General features: G+C 59.7%; 1 protein-coding gene across 1 annotated transcript in view; it reads left to right on the top strand.

Moving 5' to 3' along the window:
• Positions 1-496: 496 nt before the first annotated feature.
• Positions 497-19800, top strand: part of CDH4 (cadherin 4) — a 254354-nt gene continuing 235050 nt past the window's right edge. Inside the window, exons 1-2 of the mRNA XM_075527720.1 lie at positions 497-559; positions 2442-2553. Coding sequence (XP_075383835.1) covers positions 497-559; positions 2442-2553 — 175 coding nt within the window. The remainder of the gene's footprint in view (positions 560-2441; positions 2554-19800) is intronic.

The raw sequence follows: 19800 nt of genomic DNA, 5'->3' as shown, positions 1-19800 counted from the left end.
AGAGGATACTCTGAAAATGAGGGGCATGAAGGCAGAGAGCGCGGTTTCCACAGGGAACCCTGGGTTTGGGGGCAGAGACCCCCAGTACCATCTTCAGTGTTCATTCACTCTTCCCCTTTTTATCCCCTGGGGACTTAGGGTCCTGGGGCTTTTTTCCAAAGCCAGAGGCAGGCGCCCTGGCCTGGCCAGGCCAGCGGGGGCGCGGGCGCCGGCCTGAGCGCGCGGCCCCTTTAAGATCCGCGCAGGCCGAGCCGCGAGCGCGGGGCCGGGCGCGGGGCGGGGCCTCCGGGCCGCCGCTTCCACCTGCAGTCGCAGCGCGGAACAGAGGCGCGGGCGGCTGCGAGGCCGGCGGACGCACCGCCCGGGGGAGCGCGCCGCCGGCCGAGTTGGCCTGGCTCCCGGAGGCACCGGCGGTCGCGGGGCGCAGCCCGGCTGGGGCGCGAGCGGGCGGCGGCGGGGCGCGGGCTCCGGGCGCCGCCGGGCAACGGCGGGGAAGATGACGGCGAGCTGGGGCGCGCGGCTCCGGCTCCTGCTGCTCTTGCTCGCCGGCGCGCTCCGGGTAAGTTGCGGCCGCCCGCGGGGCTGCTCAGAAGCCGGCGCGGCGCGGCGCCGACCAAGCCGCGGGGCTCCCGCTGCCAGTGCAGTGCGCTCCGCGGCGCCCGCGCCCTGCGAAGCCGCCCGTGGTCGGCGGGATGGGTGAGCCGCCCGGCGGCGGCGCGCGGAGCGGCGGTGCGGAGCGCCCATAAGGGTGGGTGGGTGGGGACTCGCGCACTCTGCCCGCCGCGCAGCCCTTGGCTGGTGCCCGGGGCTCGGCTCCCTGCGCCGGGGCAGGCTGCCCGCTGGTGGAGCCGGCGCGCCCTGCATTGCCCAAGAACCTCGCGCCGCCAGAGTTGGCGAGCCTGGGCCAGGGCTGCATGCGCGGGCCGGGGGTGGGGGGTGGGGGCACCGGGTCCTGATTCTTCCGCTGCTCCTGCCAGGAGCTGGCGCCCGCCGCGCTGCTGCACCAGCCAGCGGGGACCTTCGCCGAAGGTGGGCAGAGGCTGAGGATCATCAGACACCCTGCCCCCCCCCCACCCCCCCGCGGTTCAGACCGGAGCAGAGTGCCGGGACTTTGGGCTCAGAGCGGGGCTGGGAGCTGGCCCTGGCAGTGTCAGGCGGACGCAGGTCCGCCGCCTCTGAGCCCTGGAGTTGCATCGCTGCGCGCTCTGCGCCTGGGGGTGCAGGGCCCGCAGGGGCTCTGCCAGTGCTGCTCTGGGCTTCGCTGGGCGGAAGCGGAGGGGCGGCTGGATTGCAGGCACCCCCTCTCGTGGCTGTTCGGCCTCGCTGCTCGGAAATAAACAAGTGCCCACGGCCACTGCCAGGCCGCCGGGCTCTGGCGGACCCGGAGCACAGCACGCCCACGGGCGGGCCAAACTTTGGTGCCCACTGGAGCCTCCGCGGGGCCCGGCGCCTTTCGGAGCTTCCTTCCTGGAACAAGCCTTGGTCAGTCAGAGCTGGTCGCCAGACTCTGCGCCCCCTCCTCCCCCCAGCTGGTTTTCTGCGTGCCTGGCACTGAGGGGCGTTCACATCTTAGCCAGAGGCCTCTGAGCCGAAGAAGCGGGGACATAGAGCCTGGAGCCCTCGCCTGCCTGCCGGTGGCCCTATTCAGGGCTGGAGCGCTGGTGGCAGCCACACTCGCTCCACTGGCTGGCTTCCTAGTGTAAATGGGACTTCTCCCTTCACTTATCCAAGCTGCCTCTGCTGGCAGCCCAAGAGGTGGGGTAAGGGGTGGGGGACCCCTCTGCCTTCTCCTCCTTTGCCTTGCTTGGCACTCCCAGGTCCACTAGCTAGCCAGCGAGCTCTGTGGACCAGGGGCTGATGTCTCCCACTCCCTCAGACTAGTCCCTCCCTGAATGGACTGGGGATGGCTTAAGGGTGGACAAGCGCTGGAGGAAGTGGGGGCTGAGGCGGACACCCCCACCCATCCACCCACACCTACTTAACCAGGCCACCTAGGTCTGCAGCTTCTGGTGGAGCTGTCTCTTCTCAGTACCTGTCAGTAACCGCCCCTTCTCCCCTGCGCCCGCCCCCAAGGGGATTTCCAAAGCCCCCAGCGCCCACCTTATCCAAGAGAAGGAAAGGGTGAACTGTCTCCGCCCAGAGGCCAGGCTGCACATCGCCCTCCCCTCCCCACCTCTTGTGGGGGAGCCCACAGTGCCCCCCCCAGGTTTCATGGGCAGCACAGGGGCTGCAGCTGTTGGCTCCCCAACACTTCTCCCCGCCCCTGCTGCCCAGTCAGTCTGCCTTGCATTGCCTGCTTCCTTACCTCCCTCTGTTGGACCTGAAGGGAGGGACGGAGCTCCCAGGCTGGGGCTCCACTCACATCTCCAGACCACAGGCAGAGAGACCTGCTGTGTCCAGCATCCTGAGCACAGGCTAATGTCCCCTCTCCCTGTTCTCAGGCCCACAGTGGGGATCTTACAGCCAGAGAGACCTGCAAGGCTGGATTCTCAGAAGACGGGTACACGGCATTCGTCTCCCAGAATGTTCTGGAAGGAGAGAAGCTCCTCAAAGGTAGGAGGGGGCACGTGGGGGGTGGGTGTAGACAGCGTGCCCTTGATGGAGATAAATGTTCTTCCGAAGGTGGAGGCCAGGCTCGTCTTCCCTCTGACCCCATGCACTCCGGGGGAGAGGGGAGCGTGGAAACGGGCTCCTTTGGTGCCCACAGGCTGACCTGAGTGGCCTTTGGCTTCGCAGGTACCGAAGGATTCCGAACCCCTGTCCCTTGTGAGCAAGGCGTTGCCCTTCCAGGGCAACCAATTGGAATTCCGTGTCACTTCACCCAAATAATGCGGAGGGCGTCTGTCTTAGCAAGTGTTTCATGTATGACATTCTGGTCCCTGAGTTATTCCCACTTGGAAATGCACGAGGGAGCAGAGGATGTTGCTGGGAACGCAGTCCGTCAGCCCACGGACTCCCTGTTTGCTGGCGTGGCATGAAAGCGGGAGACATTCCTGCTGAAGGGTGCTCCCAGCTCAAGGGGCCCAGGGGCCCCCTTCGGTGACAGGGACCTGGGGATGGTATTGAATCAAGGCTGACAGTGGACCCCCCTAGTACCGATCTCCTTTCATCGCCAAAGGAACCTGGGGGTGGTGATTTCCCCCCAGACTGTGCTCTGGGCTTTGCTAGCCCCTGTGACACAGGAGCAGGGGGTTCCTGCCGGACAATAGTGTTTTCATGTGTGTGCGTGCACAGGAGTGTGCTTGTGTAGGTGTGCCTCTGTGCACACACATGGGGAGGGTGTGCGTGCTTGTGAATGAGCATGGCCACAGCCCCCCTGAGAGGCAGATCTTTCTCCTCCACCACCATGAGAGTGATTGTTGGGAACTGGCTCTCAAGTGCCTGCCTCGGTGCCCAAGGTCTTGGTCTTGCGTGGGCGACCCCTCCCTCCCCTCCTTGTTTTCCTTGTTGCCGCTGGCGCGGTTGTGCGTGGTATTGACTGGCTCATTGATCAGGCACACACACCCCACTCCAGGCAGCGGGCTGAGCAGCTAGCTGGAGATGCTGTGTAAGGAGGCACAGAGGGTACCATTTCTGAGAGGGTACCATTTCTGAGGTGTTGTCCAGTTAGTCCACTGTCTGGGAGAGGGCCAGAGTGGCTGCCAGGTCTGGGGCTGCTGGGACCCGCCCCCTTGGGCAGGGACAGCCGTGGGTGTGCCCTGACCCTCTGCTCCTGTCCTGCCACAGGTCTCCCTGGGGCCAGGGGCAGGAGCAAAGCCTAGGCGTCTGGGTCAGCGATGCCTCTGGGCTTCCAGGGGAAAGGCCTCGCAGGGCGTTGTCAGTCACGGAGGTGTTCTGCAACCAAGGAGGTAGACACACGATGCTCGTGCCACAGTCCAGCTCGGGGTCCCTGCGGGTGGATGGGGGCTTCTAGAGACATCTTGTGGCCCTGGCCTGGCCCTGAGCCCAGGCAGCCTCTCCGTGGGGACAGCGGTGGACTCAGACTGGCTCAGGGAGACTGCCCCCTTGATACCTGAGACTCAGATCGACTGCCAGCGTGGCCCAGGGGAGAGGGGCGTGTCGCCAAGCCTTCTGAGCCCCAGCCCAGTCCACCACTGGGGCCGACTGGACAAATCCCTTCTGCAGGCCTGCCCTGCTGGTGTCCTCTGCTGACTCCCCTCCCCTCCTCTCCTTCTTCTCCCTCCTCCTCCTCCCCCACAGCCGCTTCATTGTAGTACCTGTAGTAGAGTATGCATTACAAAATATGCCGTTCTCACCCCCTAACCATGACTGTGGCACACAGTGTCACTGACCTTTGAAGCCAGAACCACTTCTTTGTCACCCAGCTCTGCACCCGGGCCCCCTGTGACCACTGCCGAGCCTCAGTCCCCGAGTATTTGCCTAGTCTAGGTCTCTGTTCTCAGAGGGCAGTGCACCGTACTGGCCCTTCCGCGCTTGGCTTCATCCCCTGAGCCAACTGCTGTCAGGCCCTCAGCTGGGCTCAGAACTTCCCTTCCCTGCTGCTGGCGGCCACACGCTGGGCCTGCATGTCCCCTGCCTGCCGCTCCACATTCGATGTCTCCACCTTTTGGCTGCTGTGGGCAGTACTGCAGCCAGCACCAGACCCACGCTCCGAAATGCCCTGCTCTCGGGCTATCGGCGGACACAGAGAGGGGGGCCTGGCGGGGCGCCCTTCATCATCATCATCATCATCATCATGCGCTCAGTGCTTCCAGGACCCACAGGCTATTTTACTGGTCCTTCCGAAGGTGTGGGTGTTTCAGGATCCAGTCTTTCTTTGTCTTAGACTTATGCTTGACGCGTATGAAAATGAACGAGTGTGGAACTTGGTGTCCAGCCAGGCCAGGGCAAAAATCTCTTTTCGGGGGGGAAACCTTGGGCCCTGCACACCAGTCACCAGGTAGACCCTACCATGTGGGATTGGATGTAAACAGCCCACCCCTCCTGCCAGGACCCTGCTCTTGGGGAGGAATCCATTCTTGAGACAATGGCGTCTTAAAAGTGAGTTATTCCCACAGAAGGACTCCACAGAGCCACCGGCCCACCCACAGTGTGCCGTAAGCTGTCACAGACGACTTTAGGGCTTCTTTGCCCGAGTCCCCCACCCCCCTGCAGACATCCCTGCAGGCAGGACCCATGATATCATATTACCTCCTTGGTGATACATGGATGCCAGACACGCACACCATGCATTTGTGCCATGCCTGCGTGGGAGGCACTTGCCTTCTGCAAGTCTCATGCTGCTTCGTTTCCTGCAGGGCCACTAGCACATAGTCGGCCGAGGTTGGACCCCGGCCGCCGTCTGAGCAAGCGGTGCCCACCAGCCTTGGAGGGCACATGCCTCTAGGTCCCAGGAACTGGCTTGGTTTTCTAGACAATTCAAGCTCAACACCTGATCACAGGGTGTGGTGATATGGATAAAGTGGGGGGGGGTCGCTGATCACGGGGTATGGTGATATGGATAAAGTGTGGGGGGTCACTGATCACGGGTGTGGTGATAATAGACAAGGGGGTTACTGATCAGGGATTGTGATGATAGGACATTGAATACAATGTGGTGATGTAGACAATGAGGGCATGCTGATCATGTGGGTGTGGTGATATAGACAAGGGAGGATGACTGATCCTGGGGAACTGATATGGACAAGGGGGGGTCACTGATCCTGGGGGGCTGATATGGAAAAGGGAGGGGTCACTGATTACGGACAGGGTATGGTGATGTGAACAAGGGGCGGGGATCACTTATCAGTGTGTGGTGATATGAATAAGAGGTGGCCCGGCTGTCACTCAGGCTCAGAGGAGGCATTCTGAGAGCTGTGGGTTGGTCTGGGTGGTTGCTAAGTGGGTGTCTTCACCCCGGCCATGTTAATAATTGAGGAGCAGCCTCTGCACACCACCCGGCTGTTTTCTGCTGCGGCAGCTGGAAGAGGCAGCTGCCTGGGCAAGGGTGAGAACCCCCACAGGCGGTGCGGGCAGCGCAGGGGAGACCAGGCCACTGGTGAGGAGGGTTGTTGCTCTATGGGGAGGGGGACTAGACAGTGCAGAGGACAGATCAAAGAGAAAAAAAAGAGGCTCTTCACGGCATCTTAAGTCCTCCTCCGGAAAGCCCACCTCCCACTCCCAGAGCACTGCCCTCTGCCGCCGCCTCCTGGAACCTCAGCAGTCGGAGTCAGGAGAGAAGCAGCCCGTCCCATCTCTTGACCACCAGCGGCATCCTGGAAGGCTCCTGGCCCGTAGAGTAACACTCCATGAACAGACTCTTAAATGAATAGGGGATCGATTTTCCCAGGCCACATAGGGTGACCAGGGCAGGGGCCGCAGCCCAGAGACAACGGCGCACGTGGCCTCATGGTTGCAAAGTCGCTACTGTGACTGCGGACATTGTATAGCGTGTTCTGGAGGAATACCCATTGGATCCAGGCAGGTGAGCTCACAGGCTAGAGAGAGTCAGGGCCTTCCAGCGCTTCCTGCTGGCTGAGGGTGGAATTGCACTGCAGTGGTGACAAAAATCACCTGGGCCTGGAGCCTCTGGAGCAGAAGTGGGTTCCTGTTTAGGAGGGAAGGCAACAGTGTTCAGCGTCTGCCACGGGACATCCCTCAGGGCCCAGCACCACCATGGCATGAGTGATAGGTTGGATAGGTGAATCAGTGAGTGAATAATTGAATAATTCCTTTGGGGCTGGAAGCATCTGTCTGGCCAGGTGGCTTGACTGGCCCCTGTCTGGGGGGGCCCAGCAAGAGCGGCCTTCTTGCTGCCTCGGGCCTCGACTGGGTTGCAGGTAGGACAGTATTGGGCAGGTGAGATACTGGATGAAGAAAAGGATGCTGGTACTGCCCAGTCCCTGAGGCTCCTCGGCCATCAGCCGAGATAAAGGACACCAGGGATAGGCTGGGCACATCCAAGTACAACTCTTACCTTGTCTGGAACTCAGGCGTGATGTCTGGTGATGTGGCAGCCGTCTTGTGACAATGGGGATGGGGCAGCAGCAACAGGGGCCCAGCCAGCAGCCTTGAACTGCTGTAGAGCCCTGGAGCAGAGGCCTCTTGGGCAGACACACACACACACACACACACACACAGCAGTTGGGTTCTTGTCTGGCGCAGTCAGCTGCCATCCCTCAGCAAGGCCCACAACAGGTCTGTCCTGTCTTTCCCACCTTGGCCCTGAGCTTCAGTGTCCACGGCTGTCTTTTGTCCTTGACGGTGCCTTTTGTCCTTGACGGCTGTCATCCCTTGGCACCACTACTCAGCATGTGGAGCCCTGGGGACCGTGGGCAATGTTGGGTGCGTCTGGGAATGGAAGGGTATCCTCTCGGCATTGGGACTTATCGGTGACTTACACTAGGGTGCTACATCGGAACCAACCCCATGCAAGAGGTCTTGCCTTGGACCTCAGTGTGACCAATAGCCCCTGAGCCCTGCTCGACCCCAACACATGGGAACTGTGCTCAGCCCAGGCAGGACAGAACTGGCGGAGGGCTAAGGAGACCCAGAGCCAGTGCGCCCACCCTTCTGAGCCTCCCGTCAGGGACTGTGGGCAGGAAGCCTGGGCGGGGGGCTACCCTCAGACTTGGTACCTACCCTGCCTGGGGCCTGCACTGCCTAGACTTTTCCCCTGCCCTCGTGTCCCGGGATCCTACAGTGAGCCATCCCGAGGCCACTCAATGGCCTGCCAAGACCACTAGCCTAAAGGCACACGGTGCTGTGGCTTCAAGCCAGCCTTGGCTGGCTGTTCCCGTTAAGCGCCAACCTGGAGAATCCCTCGGAGTCCTTGCAGTTCTGCTCTGCGCCACAAGGGGTGTCCGTGAGTCTGAGTCTATCCACAGATGCTATGAGACAGTCCCTGGAGAAGGACATCATGTTTGGTAAAGCGGAGGGGGGACCAAAAGAGAAGTCCCTCAAGGAGACGGATTGACACAGCAGCTGTGGCCATGGGAGGACGGCACAGGACCGGGCAGTGCTCCGTTCTGTTGTACATTGGGTCACTATGCGCCAGGGCTGGCTGGACAGCTCCTCACACCCACACCACCACCAACACATGGAAGGTTCAGAAAGGGGATAGGAGTGCACCATGCCATGCTGGCTTCTGTCGGGCAGTGGGAGCATGGCACAGGGGTGTCTCAAAGAACCCGCATTGTCCCTGGTCTGCAATCCACGGTCACCCACAGGCAGGACCCTGGGGTGATGGCAAATAGATCCCCCAATGACAGAGGTGGCCCCACAAGCAGCTGGATGAAGCACTGCCCCCCAGGCTTGTCCTTGGTGATTTTCAGGGTGGTTGATTTCAATCCCCTGGGGCTGCAGTATACCAGAATACCAGAAACAGCAATCTTCTCTCAACATTTAGGAAGCCTGAAGTCTGCATTCTAGGGGAGGCTTTTTCTGTGTGGTCCTGGGGGCAGAGGTCCTTGTCTCCTTCAGCATCTGCAGACTCAGCATTTCCTCCAAGCCTCCATGAGTCCTGGCATCCATCTTGTCCTGGGTCTAGGAGGTTCTCAGCGCAGGGACCCTGGGTCCTAAGGACATGCCCCCATTCTCCTTGTTGGAAGTAGGCCTCTATTCTGCTCACTTCTTTCTTCTGTCATCTCTTGCAAGGTATAAGGTGTGGAAGGCCACACCCAGGAAAGTCCCCTGACACCCGAGTCCCCAGGACCCTCCGTCCCACCTTTAATGCTTGTACAACTGAGCTCCGATTCCATCTAGACCATTCCACGGGAGATCGCCACCCCATGGCTGCCAGACCAGGGATCATGGATTATCCAAGTTAGCACTTGTTTCGGGGAACACGATTCTACAGACGACCAGCTTTTCTTCCTTCTCTGACTCAGTCTGAAAGCTGGACCTCACCAGAGCAGGCACCCCTGCACTGACAGGTGGTGGTGTCCACCCCCGGTGGAGCACTGGCTCAGAATGAAACCCAGGTCTCCTAGGTGCGAGGTGGTAACCCTCCCACTGCCCTGCAGCTGCTGTGAAGAACAAGGCTGAGGGAGGCTGTTGCGGCCTCTCCCGTGTCCCGGGCCCACAAGGCAGTGTCCGGTGCACACAGTGATCCAGGAGAGGCTGGAACCTCCCCAAGGCTGTCCGGTTCCCACAGCTCAAATGGATCGGGTCTCGCCCTGGAGACCACTCACCGTCACCGCTGAAGCAGCTCTGCCCCCTGTACACAGGCGTGTGCACAGAGCTCACCGGCCGGCGCAAGTGGCTGAGCGATTCATTAGAATGCTGCCCCGGCCCCAGGGCGTGTTTTAATTGAGCCTTAAGAGGCAGCAATGTCAGAGTCTGTGTAATAACATGATGATGATGACATTAAGCTCTGGCCTGGCCACATGCCAGCCCCTGGGCACAGACAACTCTGTTGAGCCTTACAGGGCGGCCGGCCGGAGGGATTGGGGGATGGGTGGAAGTCTTCACTACTGGCCTTGTCCCAGTCCCCCACCCCACATATTGTGTAGACTGAAGTCTTGCCTGAAGTTGGTGGGGACACGGCAGTCATGTGGCAATGGGAAGACACCCCAGATGTTCAGGGCCCCATTTGTTAAATTAGCAATTAGCTGCCATCCAGACGTGCTAATTGTGTCTCTTCATGGACACATGCGGTCAGCAGGCCCAGGCAGGCAGGTGGGCATAGAGAGCGCTTCATGCAGTGGAGCTGATGAGAGCCGGCTCCAGGGCTCCGGGGACGGCTCGTGTCCGTGGAACTGGCCGACGGGGGGGGGGGGGGGGGGGGAGGGGATGGGTCTGTGGGTTTCTGATCGATCCTCAGCTGTGATAAATGTCCGGAGCGCCGTCCCATTGTGGCCAGCTAGTGCCAGGAGCCCAGGACGTGAGTGAGAGCTTGGCTGAGCCTTGGACCCATGCTGAAACTGTTCACATCCTTGCACGGGGCTTGGGGATTCTGAGTCAAGAGACAGCCTGAGATGCTGGTGGAGAGGAAGGCCCCTGACACCTGCTCTGGTGGGGCCGTGTGAGAGGTCTATCCCTTTTCACGCCTGTGCGACTGCACCTGGGGTGTGCATACCGTGGACTCCTGCACCTGTCAGGATGTTCACACCTGGGCCATCCATACCGGGTACTGGCACCTAGGTCTACACCTGGGACCTTTCTGCATCTGGGACCTTTCTGCCTGAGTCTGCAGCCCTGGGCTCTCAGTGGATGAAGCTTTGAACCCTGGTGCAGCGTGCTCTTCAGGGCATGCCGCTGCTGCTGACCATCAGGCCCGTGGCACGCCCCCCTGGGCCTGTGCACCTGCTCCCCGAGAAGGGTGGGCAGGGGGCACTGCTCTGAGCGCGGTGGCTGGATTGTGGAATAGCTGCCGAGCCCGGCAGTGTCTGTGTTCAGGAACAGTGATCGTGCCCTGCCGCCCGCCCAGCAGGGCTGTTCTTCGTCTCAGTGGAATCACACTCCGGCTTGAAGGAGGCCTGGGTGCGCCCTGCAGCCTGTGCCGGGTCACTGCAGGGAGCTCAGGGCGGGTGCAAGGAAGGGGGTCTCTCTCCTGTGTGCTGCTCCACCTCCTCTCTCTTGCTCTTCTCTCCTCTCTGTCTCTCACTCCTCTCTGTCTCTGCCCCTCTCCTCTCCTGTCTTTCCTTTTTGCCCCCTCCCTGTCTCCCTCTCCTCTTTCCTTTTCTCTCTCTCCCTCCCTCTGTCTCTCCCTCCCCTCCTTTGTCACCCTCGTCTCTCTCTCCCTCCCTCTGTCTTGCTCTCCTTCTCTCTCTGCCTCTCTCTCCCGCTCCTTCTCTGTCTCCCTCTCTCTGACTCTCTTCCCCTCCCTGTCTCTCCCTCCTTCTCTCTATCTCTTTCTCCCTCTGTCTCCCTCCCCTCCCCTCTCTCTCTTATTCCCTCTCTTTCTCTCTGCCTCTCTCCCCATCTCCCTCTCCCTCTCTCTGTCTCTCCTCCTTCTCTCCCTCTGTCTCTCTCCCTCCCTCTCTGTCTCTGTCTCTCCCTCTCCCTCTCTGTGTCTCCTTCTCTGTCTGTCTCGGTCTGTTTCTCCTTCTCTGTTTCCTTCCTTTTCTCAGACTCTTTCAAAGAGATGCCTCACGAGCCACCAGCTGAGAAGCACCAGTCAGCCCTCCTCTTTTCAAAGACGGCATCTGTCATCCGGCCACGTGTAGAAGCTGTGCCCTCCCCTCAGAGGGGGCCCCATGGCATGTAAAATCCGTCCCTGCCTCTGCCGGAGCTCCCTTAACCTGCTGGCACTGAGCCTTGTTGGGTGCCTGCGTGGGGCAGGTCTGCAATGAGCTGGGCCATTCACGTGGTTTGCTTCCTGCCTAGCAGGTCGGTGGCCTGGGCTCTGCCCACTCCTGGTCATCTGGGTCCTGCCCAGGCTGGTGCCACCCCACAGTAGGGACCCTTTCCTGCGGTTGTCAGACAGACACCCTGGAGCTGAGCTGGCCTGCCTCATGGTGCCCCCTTGTGCGTCAGGCCCACCTGCTCCCCAGAGGGTTTCCTAGGCTGATTCTGCACTGAGCATGGCTGCTGCCGAGGGGTCAGAGGTTCGAGCCTCCCACGGTGCCCAGGAAAGAAGGCTTGGCGGTCTGCAACTGAGAAAGCAGCCTTTGGGTAACAGGAGAGAAGGGGAGCCAGCGGGGGTTTGTTTGGGACGGTGACACTGGGCTGCACCGGCAATGGAGAGCCGTGGCCCCACAGCCTCCCCCTCCCCCCCAGCAAAGTCCCTGTGGCGGGGTGAGGTGGGTGCCTGGGTGCAGTGAGTCCTGCCCCATGGGCACACCACCGGCGATGGCAGTGAGGGCGCCCCACCCGGGGCTGGGAGGTACTCCTCCAGCTCCAGGCTCTGAGAGCCACTGTCGGCCAACAGGGTCCAGTCTGTACACACCACCCCGCGTACACGGGCCTGGGGGGATTTGCTCATGCAGCTCTGGCCACCTGCCCACGATGCGTGTTCCATGCGTGTGCATGCTAGTTACGTGGGCACGCTCTGCGTGCAAACAGGCTCTCAGGTGGTGGTGGACATGCTCCTCCCACTGTTCAGGAGAGAAAACTGAGATGAGGCATAACCAACCTGCCCTCAGCCTCACCCACCACTGCCCACTGGTAGGGAGACCGCTGTCGCTGGCCAGCCAAGGGAGGGGTGGTGAGCTGAGTCGGGCCCCGGCTGCCGCTGACACCCGTATCACTCACCTCCTTTGGACCACAGGGTGGCCGCCAGAGGACTGAGGTAACCCTGAGTGACAGGCAGCACGCTGGGGCTGTGCATGGCCCAGGGCTGGCTGCCGGCCGAGGCGGGGCGGGCCTGGGTGCACAGAGAGGAGCAGGCGTGCTCTGCCCTAGCCAGTGACCGTGAGTCCACACCCTTTGTCCTGGCCTTCCTGTGCTGTGTGTGCAGTCAGCCACCTTTCGGCGAGAGACATATTTTAAAAATTGGATAAATAAATTATGGAGTGGCTGGCCTACGGCGCGGGGGTTTTGTGGGGAGGGAGGTAGCCCCCGAGTCCAAGAGGCTGGCCCGTCCTTACTTATTGATGAGCGCGGAGATGATTGAACGACACGGCACCGGCATCTTTGAGCTGCTGGGGAAGCTGGGAGGTGGGCAGCCAGGCGGGGGGGCTCTGGGCTGCTGAAGAGGCAACATTGTTGCGACTGTGTTTACTTGTGTCTTTGTTGCTGCTCCCTGGAGTTCTGTTCCCCTTCCTCCCTGTGAGGTCCGAGGAGGGATTATAAATCGGCTTTCCAGTTGTGATATTTTAAGATAAAGCCAGTCTCGCAGGGAAGGACTGAAGGCTGTAACACCAAGATCCAAAGTCCATACATCATAGAAAGTCGGCTCAAGAGGAGCTGCGGGCTGCAGGGGCCGGGCTGGGGCTTCAGGTTTTAATTTTTCCTTTATAGGAGCTGGGGCAGGCTATGGGGGGCGGGGGCGCAGGTAGTGCTTAGTGCACCGCTGGTGAATGTCCACTCTCTAATTCTGCTACTGACCATCGTTTCTCAGACGTTAGTACCCCCAGCCAGAAGGACAGAGGCCTCTGAAACCTCCTTTGCTGCCTTGGACCCTTCGAACAGAAGAGGGGGCAGCGTGGGTCTGGAACGTTTGGTCTCTGGGGCGGCAGAGGCACCTTTGCGGGGAGTGGGGCATCGCCCAGGTGGCGAGAGCGTCTGGGTGATTTTGACTGGGCGTTTAAGGAGTCTGGACGGGGCACAACAGCTGCCTAGGACACCCAGGGGGCAGGCCTGTCTTGTCACCTGGGTCTGCTGTGGGTCAGGATAGCACCCAGGGGTGTCTGCAGAAGTTGGTGGGGGAGAGGCTGTTACCTTTGAGCTCCGTGTTGTGAAGCGCCCCCATGGGTGGGTCTGTGTGGACCCAGAGACCCCGCTGGTCAGACGCCCTGGAAGAGGCTCCTACTGCCAGCAGGCAGGTACTGGGACACTTGTGGAGGTTTGGTTGGGGCGGACAGCTGAGCTGCCTGGGTTTGCAGAAGCTGTGTTAGAGCCAGGAGCCTGGTGGCTCAGGGTTGAAACGCCCAGCTGCTCACAGGAGAAAGGGGGTGGAGGTGAGTGCCAGAGTAGCTGACTGTGCCGGGAGGGGCATCTGGAGAGGGGTAGGGGCTGCCAAAAGCTTCTGCAGGAGGGGATCCTGCTGGCCGGGCTGGCCCTCAGTAGATCAGGGCCCTGGAATGCGCTGGAAGGATCCACATGCAGAGAAAAAGGCCCTGTCAGCTGCAGGAGGCAGTGGCTTCCAGGAGGGGCTAGTTAATCATACCCCAGGCCCAGGGGGGTGGGAGGCACTCTGCAGATAAGGCAGCTGCAGGCCCCTCGGTCTGCCTCTGCCCCTCCTCGCCCCTCGCTGCCCAGGGAGGCAGCTAGCCAGGAATTGACTTACTGCGATTCTCCTTATCAGCGGAGAAAGAATACGATTTCCTCCTGATTTCAACGCCAATGTGCCCAGACTTCCCTGCTCGGGGAGCCTCTCACCAGGGCAGTGGGGTGCCTGCAGGCGCCCCTGACCACTCACACAGAAGATAGATATTGTCACTGCTGGCCCTGAGCATCCCCAGGAGTGGGCAGAGCCAGCGCTTCCCTGGGGCTCCCTGCCACCTCCCCACCCCTGTGCTGCCTCCCACCCCCTCTGCCCTTCCTGAAAGCAGTCCCTGCCCCACAGAAGTTGTTTGGGTTCTGGGCAGAGAATGGGTAAGTCCTGGCGGGGTGCCCCCTCCCCGCTCCCTCCCTCCCTTGCTGTGAGTATGTTATATCTTACACTAGTGGTTTGCAGCCTGTAGGTCGAGACCCCTTAGGGTCGATAGACCCTTTCACAGGGGTCGCCTGATTCTTAACAGTGGCAAAATGATAGTGATGAAGTAGCAACGAAAACAATGTTATGGTTGGGGGGTCACCACCGCCTGAGGAGCTGTATTAAAGGGTCGCGGTGTTAGGAAGGTTGAGAACCCCTGCCTTACACCATCCCATGGGCAGGGGGTAGGGTCCTTTTGCTATGTAAGGAGGAAGCTCTGTGCTTGCCATGTTAAAATGACGGCCAAGTGGAAAGCGCGCAGGGACCCAGGTGTCGACACCACTTGGCAAACCCTTTGTCATCGGCGGCTTCCTTGTCCTTTGGGCACTGTGTGTGCGGCCCCATCTGCCTGCCTGCCCGCCCCTGCCATCCTGTGTGCTCGCTATGACAATGAGCAGGGAAAAGAGAGACTCAGAGGAAAGTCCTGGAGACCTGCTTCCCCAATAGCATGCCTTCCTCATTGCAAGGCCTTTCCCACTCCTGCGAGCCTTGGCTTCCTGGACCCTACTTCCAGTAAGCCTCCACGCCGCTTTCGGGGGCACACAGCTGAGGGGCTCACGGCTGAAGCCATAACAAGTACTGAGACTGTGGTTGTTTGCTCTTCTCAGTAACAAGGGGAGGGAGAGGCGGGGGCAGTGAGCTTTCCAGTGATCTGTTGGGGGGCGGGGGGGCAGGTGTGTGTGTGTGTGTGTGTCAGTGTGTGTATCTGTGTGTCTCTGGATGTGTCTCTGTCTCTCTGTGTATGTGTCTGTATCTGTGTGTGTGCATCTGGGTCTCCGTGTGACTGTGTATGTATCATCTATGTTTGTATATCTGTGTTATGTCTGTATCTGTGTATGTCTTTGTTCTGTGTATATGCATCTGTGTCTCCGTGTGACCATGTATGTGTTTCTGTGTGTGTGTCTCTATCTCTGTGTACGTGCATCTCTGTGTCTGTCTGTCTGTCTCATTGTGTGTGCTCACGTCTGGCTTTGCTCCAGAACAGGGAGGGTGTATGTGACAGGACAGGCAGGGGGCTGGATGCCCCATGCCCCACCAGAAGCCTCACCCCCAGCAGGGGCAGCAGCTGAGCTTAGCATCACCAGCCCTGCTGGGAGGGGCCTGGCCAGAGGGGAGAGGCGGGCCCAGACTGCGGGATGCTGGGAAGGGCAGGCCTGGCCCTTAAGACAGAGAAGCCGGGTGTCTCCAGTCCCACCTGTCTCTGGCCTTCCCAGGCTTATTTATGAGGCCATTCCCCAGCCTGAGGAAGACAAGTGGGTCTTAGTCTAATGAAATGGCCCCTCTGTGGCCTTAATGGCTTCAGGTAACTGGTGCATAAATGGATAACAATGACAATTATTGCAGCTGGAGCTCAGGGCGCAGGGCCTCCTACCCTGTGGCCCTCTGAACAGTAGCAGGCAGGGAGAAGGGGTCTGTCCCCAGCTCTGAAGCCAGATTGGAGCTGCAGAGGAGGTGTGTGTGTGTGTGTGTGTGTGTTGGAGAGGGGAGAGGAGCGGGACTGGGAGCCCCACCATGAGCCTGTTCTGATGTCCAGAGAGGAAGATTTGCTGTGTGGGGAGCCCAGTTGCACCAGCATCTGAGAGACAGGCACCCCGCCCGCCATGGGTCTTCTCAGCCTTTCTTTCTGCAGGTCGCACTCTCTCCGAGGAGGACGGAGGACTTCGGATCTGGGAGTGTCTCTGTGCTCCCTGATCCTGAAGCCATACTGCCTGCCATCATCCGTTTTCCCCACTCTTCACACCTCCCCAGTGATGTCTGCTGGGCCCAGGCTCAGACTGCCCCTGGGCCCTGGCTTCGTCCCAGTGTCCCAGGGCTCTGGTGGCAGCCCACCTCCCTGGCCAGGGACACCTCTCTGCCCCTTTGCTGGGATGTTCAGCCTTTGGGGATGGCTCAAGCCCACCAGGGCGCTGATCTTTGTGCTAAGAGGACGGTGTCCCAAGAGGCAGAGGAGCAGACGCCATGTGATCCTGAAGGGACCTGCCTTCAGGGTGGAGCAGGGGTGGGACTTCCTATCACATCACCGGAATGGAGTCTCGGGGAGCCCCTGGCTCTGGGGACCAAAGGTTGGCTGGGACTGACTTGGTCCCGGGAGCCTGCAAGTTCTGCCTTTGACCCCACCTCTGACCCTTGGTTGAGTAGCAGGGCCATGTCATGTGAGAGACTGTCACCTCTCAGAGACAGATCCTTCCTTGGGCACAAATGGGCCACCTTCCCTGGGGACCATCCGGCCATGGGGACGGAGAGGGGCAGTTCCTTCCTAGTGGTGCACATGGTTGAGCTTGACTGTGGGCAGAAGGGCTGGCACCTCAAAGCCACACAGCCAGAGGGCCTGGGAGGAGAGGTTATGTCATAGCCAGGAGCCCTGGGGACACAGTTCTACCCACAGCCTGGCAGCTGGGACCGTGGAGCACCCACAGCCATGGGCTCTGTGGCCAGGGTGTTCTGAGAGACTGGCGCGCTGGAACCTGCTGACGTACCCACCTCTGACTCCCAGTCACACTGCCCCATCCCTCCAGGCCACCCGCCCTGTGTCTGTCCGCCCTATGTCAGGAGACCCAGCAGGAGGGTGGGCAGGCAGAGACCTCATGGCCTGGGGGCAGGGAGTTGGCAGCAGTTGGGACTGGCCTGCAGGGTGAGCAGGAGGGGCAGGCACAGGCAATGCATGGGCTGCCAGCTCTGGTGCAAGCTTGGACTTGGACCTGTGCTGTCCGCCTGGACCACAGGGCTCCCAGTGTGGGGCTGGCCATGTGAAAGACGTCCTGGGCGTCTGCAGCACACACACTTGGTGGGAGCTGGGGACTGGGGGACGGCAGAGAGGTTGGTACATGTGCATGGTGGTGTTGGCAAATACCGCTGAAAAGGCCCCATGCTGGCAGAGAGCAAGCAGGTCTGAATTGGTAGCAGCCCAGCCAGAATGCTCCTTAGAAGCCAGCATCTCGAGTACTTTGGACATGTCATTTTATATATATAATAGTATTATTACCAATCTAGAGAGATTGATAGATGTTACCAGTCCTGGAGAAAGACATCATGCTTGATAAAGTAGGAGGTCAGGGGGAAAAAAACCCAAAAGATAAATAACAAAAGATAATAACGACTTGTAAATTTTCAAGGGTCCATGAGGGGGTGGGGAGCATGGAGGGGACACAATGAGGAGCTGATGCCAAGGGCTCAAGTAGAAAGCAAATGTTTTGAGAAGGATGATGGCAACCAATGTCCAAAGGTGCTTGACACGATGGATGGAGGGAAGGATTGTGATAAACGTTGTACGAGCCCCCAATCAAATGATGAAAAAAGAAAGAAACAGAGGAAGACCCTCGACAAGACGAGTTGGCACAGTGGCTGTGAGGATAGGCTCACACCTGAGTGTGCTCAGGCAGCCCGGGCCCACATGGTGTCTTATTCGGCACACCTGAGGTGGCTACAAGGTGGAGCCAACACAAGGGACGATGACGATGACGATCGAACCATCTGCTTCTTTAACAGGCCCCGGTCAGCAGGGACTTGGGGGAGCTGAGGACAGTGGGTGGGGACGGAGGCAGGAGGTCTGGCGCCTGCCCTGTGAGCCCCTTCCCCTCGTTAGGGTGTGTCTGCATCTAGCTCTTCCCCGTATTTTAGAACAACAGTGTTTGCATCTCAGGAGCTAAAAATAGTTATTGCTGAAAACTTGAAATGCCGAAAAATGTAGAGAAAAGATCAAATGCAATTTCATCTTCCTCTTCTGATCCAAATCCCCCTTCGCCCTGGGGTGCAGTGACAGTGTGCACGTGTACACAGACAGAGCACGGCCTGGGCTGGCGCGCATGCTCTGAACATGTGCACACACAGGCCTGGTGTGTTCAGGTGCCGATGTGAGTGTGGTGGGTGCACACCCTTGGGAGGTGTGCGCACACATTCAGGGGTACCTGCAAGGGCAGCATGCATGTACGTGTCTGCATTGTCTATGTGTGTGCCTGCATGTGTCTGTACATGCGTATCTGCATGTATGTACAGGTGTGCCTGCACCTATGTGGGCGTACCCACATACGTGTGCTTCTAAGCAAGTGTGCCTGTGCATGCAGGTGCACAGGTTTACTCACATTTTTACACGTGCGCCTGTGTGTGTATATGCGAGTGTGTGTACACGTGCGCCTGTGTGTGTATATGCGAGTGTGTGTATATGTGCGCCTGTGTGTGCTGCAGTGAGGTTCTCACCATTCAGCAGATGGGATTTGAGGTCTGGCTCTATGCAGTCCACTCCGGGGCAGTCATGTCCCAGTCCTCTTCTGAGGCCCAGCCAGCCTTGGCTCATGGCATCTTCCCCCGGGCAATACTCTGGGGTGACTTGGTTTTGCTCCCAATAACGTAAGCAGAGAATTCTATTGAGAGACAGGTGTCTGTCTCCAGGTACCGCCTCAATCAGATCTCGGGGGCACAGGTCCGGTCACGGCAGAGCTGAAAGTAGCTTGCTCACCAAAGGCCTTCTGCACTAAGATGGGCCGTTCAGTGCTGCGGTGGGGCCCAGAGGCAGCTCACCAGCCTTAATCCCTGTGGACCACCCAGTCCCCCACTTCCTGGGGAGCTCCAGGACCTTAGAGTGGTGGCCTTGCTCGGGGTTCAGTGTCACCAGCAAAGGAGCTCAGAGCCTTAACTGGAATGTGGCACACTGTTCCCAATGACCCTCAGCAAGTCTGCCCCCACCCCCGTCAATCTCCCCACCCCCAAAGGCAGGACTCCTTGGGTATGCTCTACAGATCCATGTGAGATGTGACACTAGAGACAGGGATCGGTTGCCATGAAAGACATCCACGTGCAGGTGATTTGTCACCTGTGTGCATGTCGGTAAAAGCCTGCCTGTCACCCACGGGGTGCTGAAATCCAGGTGGGGCCGTGTTTGGTAATGACACTTGCGTTTACACAGATGGAGAGAATGCTCGAGCCCACGGGGCTTGGAGGATGTCGGCACAGCAATCTCAGGCTGTGTGGGTCCACCTGGTGCCTGAAGGAGGTCCCCACACGTGTCATTCCCCACTTTTGTCACTGCTCGCCAGAACAGCATGTCCTGCCCAGGTCCTCTAGGCCTGAGACCCAGCAAGGGCACCCCGGAACGTCCACTTTCATGGATGTGCCCTGTCTCCGGCTGATCTGTAATAAGGGGATTGACCAGACTTCAGTCAGGCGCCTACAATTGAATGAGCTGTGTAATCGATTTAGCAGCCCACGCCCTTGTCCACCAGCATTTGGGAGAGAGACCATTGCTGGACCCACTTCAGGTCCAGCAGTTCTGTAACAGTGGTGAGCGCTGGGAGGGTGCTCCGAAGAGCGGCCTGTGTGACCAGCTGCCTCTGCTGTCCATGGATCCAGACGGGCTGGCAGAGCCCCCTCCAGGGCCCAGGGGGCGGCTATGAGGTAAAGGGTCTGCTTGTTGCGGGCACAGCTTTGGGAGGCTGCGGGCCACTGCTGTCGGGCAGCAAGTGCAGGCGGCCAAGTGTTCAGCTCGCCACAGTTCCAGGACATAGCAGGGGCTGCCCCTGGAGGGTGCAGCCAAACTTCCAACGTGAGCTGTTCCGTTGTCCTGTGGG

This window comes from Tenrec ecaudatus, chromosome 12, assembly GCF_050624435.1.
Source record: "Tenrec ecaudatus isolate mTenEca1 chromosome 12, mTenEca1.hap1, whole genome shotgun sequence".
Taxonomy (NCBI): domain Eukaryota; kingdom Metazoa; phylum Chordata; class Mammalia; order Afrosoricida; family Tenrecidae; genus Tenrec; species Tenrec ecaudatus.
The sequence above is the reverse complement of the archived record's forward strand: the minus strand, read 5'-3'. Positions and strand labels throughout refer to the sequence as shown.